Source organism: Daucus carota, chromosome 2 (genome assembly GCF_001625215.2).
Source record: "Daucus carota subsp. sativus chromosome 2, DH1 v3.0, whole genome shotgun sequence".
Lineage (NCBI taxonomy): Eukaryota > Viridiplantae > Streptophyta > Magnoliopsida > Apiales > Apiaceae > Daucus > Daucus carota.
Window position 1 is genome coordinate 24,413,748 of NC_030382.2, and position 10,808 is coordinate 24,424,555.

Genomic DNA, 10,808 nt, shown 5'->3' on the forward strand with positions numbered 1-10,808 from the left:
CTCATTTTGCTATTATCTACAGAGAAGGTTAGAAGCTGTTTATTGGAACTGGCCACCCATACTATTCTTTTGCAAAAGCTGAGGAGGTGGCCAAAGAATGTGAACGGAAAGAACATGAATCTCAACTTTCTATAAATCAACAAATAGAAGTTGATGAAAGGTATGCAATTGAGCTGGAAAAGGAGTTGGAAGCTGAACTTCTTCAAAATGAAAATAGGATTGCTCCTGAGAATCCTCCAAAGAAGAAGAGAGTCAAAACCAGATCAAAGATGCCTGAGGCTACTAAGAGAAGAGAAGAAGAGCCTGAGAAGAATGTTCAATCATCAAAGCCTTCTTCTCCAATCAAAGAAACCACAGTTATGCATCCAGATGTCAACTTCCATGATGAGCCAATCATACCTAAGGAGGAGCCAATTGATCTTGACAATATTCCTGTACCTGCCTTCCTTGTTCAAGAAACTTCAAAGCGTAAGAAGAAAGGAAAGTCAATAGCAAAGAAATTGGCTAATCTTCCAAAACCTCCTAAGGAACCTGAGAATGCAAATGACTATCTTGTCATAGCAAATATTGAAGAAATTTCTGAGCTGGAGCTGGATTTGAATGATCTAAATGAAGTAAGAGGAATAGAGCCAACTTCCAAGCTTCCTGAAAGACTGATTTTCTCATACAAAAGAAAGGGTGATGTCACTTGGCCTCTTCATTGAGTTCTGCAATCTGAAGGTTTTAGGTCTCTCACAAAAATCTATGCTGCTATGAAGAGGACAGGGGGCTTTACACCACCAGCTAAGCAAATGGTGCTAAAGAGAATTTTGGAGATAAGGAAGGAATGGAATTCTGATGATAGCCTACAAAGAAGGCTGAAAATCCCCTACACTGAAAAGAAAATTCATTATGAGCCAACCCCAATTATGGAGTTCAGGGACAGCCAGGGTGTTAGGAGATTTTTCAGACCTAAAGATCAACTCAAAATTGCTAGCCTGAACACTCTGAAGACTCTTCAATCCAAGCTCAACAGACAAGATAGTGATGAAGAATGGTTCTACAGGATATTCCAGAAACAGATTGATATTTTAGAAGAAAAGCTTAAGTCCAGAAGAAGAAGATCTTCTAGGAATAAGTAAACTGCTCAGTCTAGAGGAGCAAAATCATCCGTAAACTTTCTATCTCTTGCATTTAAATTTTGTATTTTGTTTTATTTGTGTTTTGTTATCATCAAGTGTAGAATTTATTTCTGCATCTTCTCTAGTCATAAATTGGGGGAGATTGTTAGGAATCAATAATTTTGATGATAATATAAACACTCTGTAACATGTTTTATTTAGAATCTTTATCAAAATTTCAGTTGTAATTGTTATATTTCTTGTCCTTGAGAATTATCAACGGATGGGTAGAATAGGATGGCTAATTGTAAATATTCAATGCCATGTAATTTTATCTAAGTGAAGGATATTCAACTGATAAGATGTAACTATTCAACTGATGAAGACTGGATCATGTTTCAACTGATGAAAACCAAGCATTCAACTGAAGACAAAGTGTTCAACTGATGAAGCTAAGGAATTCAACTGATGAGACTGGAACAACATTCAACTGATGAAGTCTGTAATTCGTTCAACTGATGAAGGTACATTCAACTGATGAAGCAAAGAGCAGTTGAAAGTGACTAGAGCTTAAGTCTGACAAATCACATGGATCGAATTACACTTAAATAGACATGGAAGCCTTATTAGGACAATAAAGAAGAACCAGAAACATTCTTATCTCATGCAATGCAATATGGATCATATCAAGATTATGGTCAAATATGAAGACAACACATAAAGCATGCATAAGACAAAGATGTGCAGCATAGCTTAGATTAGAGTGCATAATTTGTATTCTAGTTAAAAGATTTATAAAACTTGGAGTATATAACCAAGTTAGTAGCATCAGCTGAATGTGTTCGAATACTTGAGAGAAAATCTGAGAGTTAGAAACTATTCAAGTGATGAACCTGCAGCTGTGCGAATTGTAATCAATCCACAGATTCTTCAATATAAATCTCACGGGTGGATCATTCAATCCACCCATATTTTTAATACTTGGTGTTTTTCTGTTTTATTGTTTTAAGTGTTCTTGTTCTTGAATCTTTTAATTTGTAAAAGATTGTATTCAACCCCCCCTTCTACAATCTTTCTCATAGTTGGTGTAAAATAACATAGGAGAATTCTCTTTAGGTACTGTTACAACCAATTCTTAATTAGTTGTTACACTGCTTCTTTATCAGGTTCATCAAGTATGTAACTAACTTGTGAAATAGAGTTTCCTTCACCTAATGACTAATAGGCGGTAAAGACATTTACATGCTTAAACTTTGGTTGTGGCTGTGTAGTTTCATGAATTGCAACCAACTCATGTTTGTAATTTGTTTTGTTACCCACATCCCCAAGTTGTGTTTGAACCTCTTTGATGTCTTGAGAATCTTTGGAACATCATCTTTGCATCTCCAATTGTCGCCAAACTAATTTGGTCAATAATTTTTCAATATTTCTTCCACTAGTTGAATTGAGATGGAGTACTGGTTCCCTCTGCTGAAAACCCGTATGTGTAGAATTGTCCCGAAACTGAAATTTATATAGAGCATCATTAGTATCTCCATATCTCATGTGATCTCCCATCCTTGGATTATATGTTTCTAAGAAGTGATATTCTTCCTAACTTCCATAAAATAAATATGGTCACAAATTAGTAGAATGCCCTAGAGTTGTGCAAAAATCACATATTGCAGCTTGAGGTGTTCTTACAATATGAATTAATGCACTCAACCTCGCCAAGTTTTGCTCTTTGTCAATCTTGGATCATATTAAACTCCTAGAATTGATTCTGACCTTGTAGGACTCCCATATTCAAGCTCATTGGCAGCTCTGTTAGTAATCAGTTGTTCAGCAACACTAGGAGACAAATCAATAAAAGAACCTCTAGCAAAAGAATCCAATAATCTCTTTTCGTTCTCATTCAGACCTTGATAAAAAAAGTGTAGTCTTCAAAACAATCCAAAGCTGTTAAACCAAGTGAAAACGGGAAAGCCTTTATATTTAAAATCTGAGGATGCACCATATCAGGTCCCATACATTCAACAATAGTCACAAACCTAGAAATATGTCGGTTTGGCTCTTCAGTTGGAAGATCATGGAAGACACGTAATCTCATTTGAAGATTTTGTTTGAGCTCGAAATTGCTACTCTTCCCTTCAATTGGATCAAAATACACCATGCAAGAATTTTCAAAATAGGCAATCGACAATGCAACATCATCAAGAAGTGTTGGGATTGCCATGTCAACTACAAAAAATTCCTTCCACACCTGAAACAAGACAAGAAATAGGCAGAGAAAAGAAGAAGAAAAAATATGTACATAATACAGAACAAAAGATAAGCAAAATTAAATCTCTAACTGCGCGGCGCCAAAAATTGATTTGAATCAATTTAAACCCTTTTATGTCGATTATAATATAGAATAAGTACGGATATCGTTCAATGTTGAGGATCAAGGGCTCAGTTCTCTTTTATTTTTCTATGCAAATAAATGATTTGGTTTTGATTTTATTTTATAATTAATCTAGATATTAATCTCAATAAGATTACTTCTAAACAATTAAATATATATGTTGGAAAGCATGAATATCCACCACTGAACCTATGACACAATTTTGAATTATTTGATATGTTAAGAGAGATACTTCAGAGAACTTTCCATGGACCGCTTGGAAATAAGCTCCGTTATTCGCATAATCTCATGAACCGCATAGAACAGTTAAAACAGATTACGCACTAATACAATTAATCTCATGGCCGCATAGAAAGATTAATTGACTTTGTAGATATAACAATCACATAACATATCGTGATGTCCGCATACTCTAGCTAATCCAAGCATCTCTACAAGCATTAACGTATATATAAGCATAATCAAAACACATCTCCATAACTCAAACCTGTATAATCATTAAGGTTCAAGATTTCAAAACAGCCCACGAACAATAAAGGTTTAACGAATAGTAGTGATAACAAAATAAGTAAGAATCATGAAGAGATTATGATATAATACAAAGCGTAGAGGTAGAAAATTATCCCTATGTTGTTGATCTTGCAATCTCCAAGAACAATTTCATTCATCTCCTCCTCTTGGCTTTTCCTCGTGGTGGCTATCTCCCAAAAATAGTATGTAATAATCTTTCTCTAATAATACCTAATACAAAAGTGTTCTAATTCCAATAGGCATATACAAGGAAATTCCAAAACTGAATAAGTTTCCAAAGTCAAAATTCATGGTTTAATTTCTCCACTTTTCTTGGGCTATTTCAGTAGGCTTTTGATATCCGGACACATCTAAAATGATAGAAAATTAAATTATCTTCGCATGGGCTGTTGAATCTACCAAATCCGACTTGTAGAACTCTAGATATGGCCTAAACAATAATTCTCGCGTGATTAGTCAACAAATCCGAATTTTTTTCTAATTTGCTCTAAATCCTTTCCAATTTTGAACTCCTTACTTCTTATGGTAAAATTTTAAAATTTAATCAACAAATATCCAATTAAATGTAAATCATAACTAATATGAGAATACTAATATCTAACACATATATATAAATATATACTCAATCAACACTCCCGAAGCTTAGTTGTAAGTAACTATAATTAGCCTGAAATATATGTCTTTGCATTGCTTGCGCTCGATGATGATTGCAGAGATGGAACGACATCACTAATTATACAATCGTCGGAGTCTTCAGAGTAAGTTCGTGAAAAAGAGTCGACGGAGCAGTCGCTGAAAGGTCTATACTTAATGCTATTGACACTTCTAAAACTTCATTGTAAGTAACCATAGTTGGCCTGAAATACTGAATTTGTACGAATTTGCACAATATATTCAGAATTGTTTTCTGAACATTGTAAAATTACAAAAAGACTTACAAAAAATAGTATATTTGCTAAAGTTCCTAATATCAAATATTAAATACTTATTTTTTAATAGAATGCATGACTTATACTATTTTTTAAATTTAATTATTCAAATTCGTAAAATACCCAGAGCAAAACACTCGCCAGTTGTGTGCGCTTTTGTGTAATCATTTATACATGCTGAATTTAGTAAATTAGGTTTCTTATTAAACTGATGTTACCTTTAATGTTACCAGTGTTCAAAAGAATCGACAGAATTACGCATATGGCCTATTTTGACAAGTGTAGGAGGCATTTTGTTGGATATTGGAATAAAAGTACACAAAATGCATGGAGAGGAAATTATGGGTACAGAATTTACATTTTACTCTATGATAAATGTTAAAATAGATTTGTTGAATATCAGTTCTTGACTCAAATATTGAGTTTAAAGAAACAACTCCCAAAACTTTAAGAAAAAAATGTTTTTCAAATTTTAAGAAACGTGTCAAAGATTTCATTATCATATCTCACAAATTATAGTGTTTTCAAGCTCTATCTTAAATCAAGTAAATAACAAAAATATTATCAAACTGGTTGTATAACAAACGTTGATCTTACCAACATATTTTACTAAATCTCAATTTATATTACCAGCTTTATACAAGTATCTGAATATCCGTAACTATAATTAAAATTTAAATTTAATATTTTTTTATATACACAAACAAGTACATATATTCATTATCTTCAAATCGCTTAGTTGTCTCTCGAAGAAGAAAAGATTCAACAATGATATTCTTTCACGTTTGTCCAATTTCGATTGTATTTGTAGACTTTAAATGAATTGATTTCTTTTTTATAAAAAAAGTTTAACAAAAACGATCATCAGTGTAATCCATGTACAGCATGGCACGCCCTTTCATATCATAGGTAAGTTTAAAGTTGTTTGGGCAGGGTATTGCTATATTTAGTTTAGTTGGGCCTCATGGGTTAACGATTTAAATTACTGTGGTTCTTAGAGCATCTCCAATAGGGGTGCTAAGAGAGGTGTCAAAATGCCATGTGGCATGACATGGCATAACAATCTTTTTGGCTACTCATTGGAGTGACCGGGGTGCCAAGCAAAGTTGTCAATTTTTGACACCCTCCCAAAATGGGAAAAATTCATTTATTGTCATGAAAGCCTATAATATCCTATCTAATTTTAGATAAACAAAATTATAGTATTTTTGACAACTTTAATTGCCAACCATTGGAGTGAATATTGATAAGAGGGGTGCCAAAAGTAACTTAAAAGAAAGAGAAAATAAAATATTGATATTTTTGATGAATAAGCATGTTTAGCAATTTTGGTTGGCACCTCACATTGGAGATGCTCTTAACGAGGCTCATTGACTTCGTATACGCATATTTACTTTCGTGCAGTTTGTCGTCACTTTCGTGTGCATTTAACTTCAAAATGAAAGTAATTACATACAACTGATCAAGTCTGAAGACACAGAGCCATCTATATAATATAACTGGAGGCTCTATGATTTATCTTAGGCTTGGGTTTGAATAGCTACGAGAATGGCTTTCTCCACTCGTCCCAAATCTAGAGGAGCTTTGTCAAGTTGTTCAACAATCGCTTCCATGGAGAAGACGCATTCGCAACTAACTTTTGCATTGATAACATTCAAGTTCATTTTCTCAAGGACTTCCAGTACTGGGACTAGAATATCTTCTCCCATCTTGCATGCCACCTTTATTTCTATCTGTCCCGTTTCAGTCTTTATCACTTTCACCTCCTGCCAAACATGCACAAGTTTAAACAGAGAGAGAGGGAGAGAGGTAGGGGGAGACAGAGAGGGAGACAGAAGAGAGGGGGAGGGGGAGGGGGAGGGAGAGAGAGAGAGACCTGAAGATGCTGCATGACATAAAGATGTTCTTTATGTATAGCCAACTGAAGTTTCAGCTTACACATGTAACAAAACGCATCCTTAATGATAGTGTTTGCCTTCACCTTAATATATAATCAGTACAAAACGTATAAGAAAGGGATAATTAATTTATACGTCCTTGAACTTTGGTCCATTTTTTATTCGCATCCTTGAACTAAGTTTGTCAATTTATGCATCCTCAAACTTTGTAAATTTTCAATTAAGGTCCTTCCGTCAGTTTTTGACTAATGGAAGTTAGTCAATTAGGGTTTTTAATTTGAGGGTTTTCGATTCGTTCATGGATTGATGAAATTGATGGTATGGGAAGTTTCGGGAGATCAAACCGAACAGATTAATGTAGGTTTCAATGATGGAGGATTGCCGGAATGGTGGCAATGTCTCCGCCGGCCGGAAAATGGCCATTGATTCCGGCCATCATTCCGGCAATCCTCCGCCATTGAAACCTACATGAATCTCTTCGGTTTGACCTCCCGAGACTTCCCATACCATCAATTTCAACAATCCATTAACGAGTCGAAAACCCTATAAGAAATTGTAGTAGATCACAAAAACTTGGTAAATATAAGCAAAATGAAATACAGAAAACGAAAACAAGACCGTCGAGAATCTCACAGATTTGGAGCTGGTAAGATGTTTCAGCACGCGAAGCTTTCTGTGCAGAGTTAATCCCTTTCGTCCCTTGGTCACTGCCATCACTCTCTCCCTCTCAATAATAACTCGGGTGAACTTGTTTTTATAGGCGAAATGAGAAGTGACTCGTGATTTGATTTTGATATTGGATATTGGAATAATAATTATTGTCTGCAACACAGTTTTGTCATCTTCGCAGGGCTTTAACCTTCGTCGGCATGTGACACGTTATAATTTAGTTTTTTTATTTTCGAGAGGGAATTATGTGTATAATAATTATAGATTTTAGAATGACCACATTTTCGTAATGAGTGATAGCTATTATTAATACCAGTTAATAAGCTTGATACTACCTAACTGGATACTAAACAGAAGATACAAAATTTTCATAGACTGGCTAAATAATACAACTAGCTCTGGTTCAAGTTACAGTCACGTGAATCGAAGAGAATTTCTGAACGGAATATGATAACAAGCAAATAAAAGCAAGAGTAGATAATTTGGTGACGTGGAAGGTGAGGGTGATTCGGTAGCTAAATCACTAAATCCTACTAGCACAGATTTTATTATCTTATTGCATGCATGTATTTGGTTGAATTTGGTACTGATAAAACCCATCGAATTCATATTTTTTATATTTCCTATCAATTCCGGGCAGTTTAGTTTTGGTGGTATGGGGTACAAGATTAGGGACTCACATTTACTATTTTATACCGATCATTCTATCGGTAAGAAATAGTTAATCTATATATATCAAAAAGAAATTGATTCACCTTATTCGGAAAATATTGTTTATTTCCCTTCACTAAAAAAAACAGTTCAAAACCGACCTGACGTGGTGTGACGTGGTGTGACACCTGTCGTCACGTGGTGACAGGTGGCATCATGTGGGACCATAATTCTGAGAACACAAAAGCATATAACCGACCACATATACGGTCGGTTATAAGTGTTAAACACGACCAATTTACATAACCGACCACCTCCAACGGTCGGTTTTATCGTTATAACCGACCGATATCCTTCATAACCGACCATTTTTCGCGGTCGGTTTTGTCCTATTTTCCTGTAGTGCTTGCAATGCATATAAAAACCTATACTAAAAATGAAGGTCTTTGATGTATTCCCTCTGTCCCTTTTTAGTTGTCACATTTCTACTTTATTGGTCAAATTGACTAGTTTTTGACCAAATATTATAAGTCATTCCTTCATTATTTTAAAAAACTGAAATTTACATCTTAAAGTAGATTTAAAATTATTTTCGGTGACATTATTTATTTTATTCTATCAATCGATAAAATATTAATAAATTTTAGTCAAATTTTGGTCAATTTGACCGCCACAAACCAGACGGAGAGAGCAATGTTTTTTGTTTATGCCTGATCTGATTTAGTTTGTGGCTGGTGATCACTCGTACTCCGAGGACTACATAAATACAGATCAAGGAACGCATAAACAAAATTGTTATGGAAAACTGAATACGTTTAGAATAATCTCTTTGTTACCGAGTACTATGGAAAACTGAAAAATATTTGGGATAAACTCCAAGTGTTAGAGGGATATAATGTTTCGGATAAACTCCAAGTGTTATAGGGATATCTTGGTTGTTCTTATAGAGCTATGAATAATTGTACTTGTAATTTTTCTAGCTAACAGAGTTTTGGTTAGTGATGAGACTGAGAAACTAATTCATTTTATCTATGGTATATATAAATAATATGATTCTATAAAGAAAAATTTACTGAGTATGAAACTTTTATCATCTGAACTCACAGATTATCATATCTTGCATCAAATAGAATAACAGAATAATATTATTTCTACTCCCAAGTCACTAGAACTCAGTACTTTGTATAGTCAAAAAATCTATACTTTTGGAACTCAGTATCAAGATTTTGCATGATCTTTAACTTTAAGAAAGATTTTAAGAAGATAAAATATGACAACATTTGTGATTACTGCGAAAGAAAGGTCATAGTGCATATCAATGTTTCAAACTTGTAGGCTATTCTGACTGGTATCCACTCTTAAAACTAAACCACAACAATCTAGAATGGTTGTCCATGTGAATGCCACAAATCAGGCGGGATTTCTTATTAGTACTCCATACTCTAGTACTTCTAGAGGCGGATTCTGGTTCTCGGATGATAATTAGATGGTTCAAGCTGTTTATCAAGAGATTTTAAAAATGACGCAACAATAATTAGTGTCTTCACCATTCGCTGACACTTATCAGCATTCGTCTGTCAACTTTGCATGTATCACTTCTCCTTTTCAAGTAAATTTTCTATATGAACATAATTTTTATGCTTCTTAAATCATTGATACACGAGCTAGTGATTATATGGCTTTAAATTCATCATTACTTTCTCAAATTCATGATATAGCTACTCCTATTGCTATATGTCTTCGTGATGGAACTATTAAACTTGTTAATCAAGTCGGAATTGTTTTGCTTACACCTTGAGTCACTCTAAACGATGTTTTGCAACATAATTTGCTCTATGTTGGAAAATTGTTGAACCAGAACAAATCGATTGCCAATTTTGATTAGACAGATGTTTGTAGAACCATTTGAGCAATGTGTTGGCACAAGAAAAGCGGGATTATACATATTTTTATTCCGAACCTAATTCCTCTTGTTTTTCTTTTAACTCTGTTCAAAATTCTGCAAAACATGTAAATTCTTGCTATACTGCTTCTGTGATTTTAGATAATATACATCTTCTACATAACAAACCTGGTCATCTTTATGTGGAAAAGCAATCAAATTGGTGTTCATATGTTCAATTGAATGATTTTTTTTATGAATCCTGCATACTTGTTAAGCATCATAAAATGCCATATACTAATTCACTTGTTTGAGCTCCTGTTTCATTTGACTTGTTGCATGTAGATTTGTAAGGACCTTATACAATTACCACTTATTCTAGCAATAATTATTTCTTAACAATAGCTCATGAGCATAAAAGAGTTACATGGACTTTTGTTACAACCAAAGCATTATGTGCCACACATTATTGCTAGTTGTTTTTTTCTATAAATTCGATCAATTCTATGCCTCAATCAAGACAATCATAAGTGATAATGGTACTCAGATAACAAGAACTTTTGTACTTCTTTATTTCATGAAAAAGACATCATTCATCAAAGGAGTATTGTTGGAGTTTATCAACAGAATGGTAGAATTGAAAGGAAACATAGGAACTTATTAGACACCGCTAGAGCACAGAGGTTGCACGCTAATCTTCCGATTGATTTTTTGGGAGATGTTTATTATGATCCACTTATTTGATTAATTTGATGCCTAAAT

At 34.0% G+C, this 10,808-nt stretch overlaps 1 protein-coding gene across 1 annotated transcript; it reads right to left on the minus strand.

Moving 5' to 3' along the window:
* Positions 1-6,335: 6,335 nt before the first annotated feature.
* Positions 6,336-7,633, minus strand: LOC108208407 (uncharacterized). Its single transcript, XM_017378939.1, has 3 exons — positions 7,478-7,633; positions 6,823-6,927; positions 6,336-6,712 (listed from the first exon to the last, which is right to left on the minus strand). The coding sequence occupies exons 1-3, from the start codon at positions 7,556-7,558 to the stop codon at positions 6,467-6,469; spliced, it is 432 nt and encodes a 143-aa protein (XP_017234428.1). The 5' UTR covers positions 7,559-7,633; the 3' UTR covers positions 6,336-6,466.
* Between the last annotated feature and the right edge of the window lie 3,175 nt (positions 7,634-10,808).

What these genes read in the sequence shown, in the direction of transcription:
- LOC108208407 (XM_017378939.1), bottom strand. Translation starts at nt 7,558, where the DNA reads ATGGCAGTGACCAAGGGACGAAAGGGATTAACTCTGCACAGAAAGCTT. An exon ending in ATCTTACCAGCTCCAAATCT is followed by an intron (nt 6,928 to 7,477) that starts GTGAGATTCTCG and finishes TTATATATTAAG; the next exon opens with GTGAAGGCAAACACTATCAT. An exon ending in ATGTCATGCAGCATCTTCAG is followed by an intron (nt 6,713 to 6,822) that starts GTCTCTCTCTCT and finishes CATGTTTGGCAG; the next exon opens with GAGGTGAAAGTGATAAAGAC.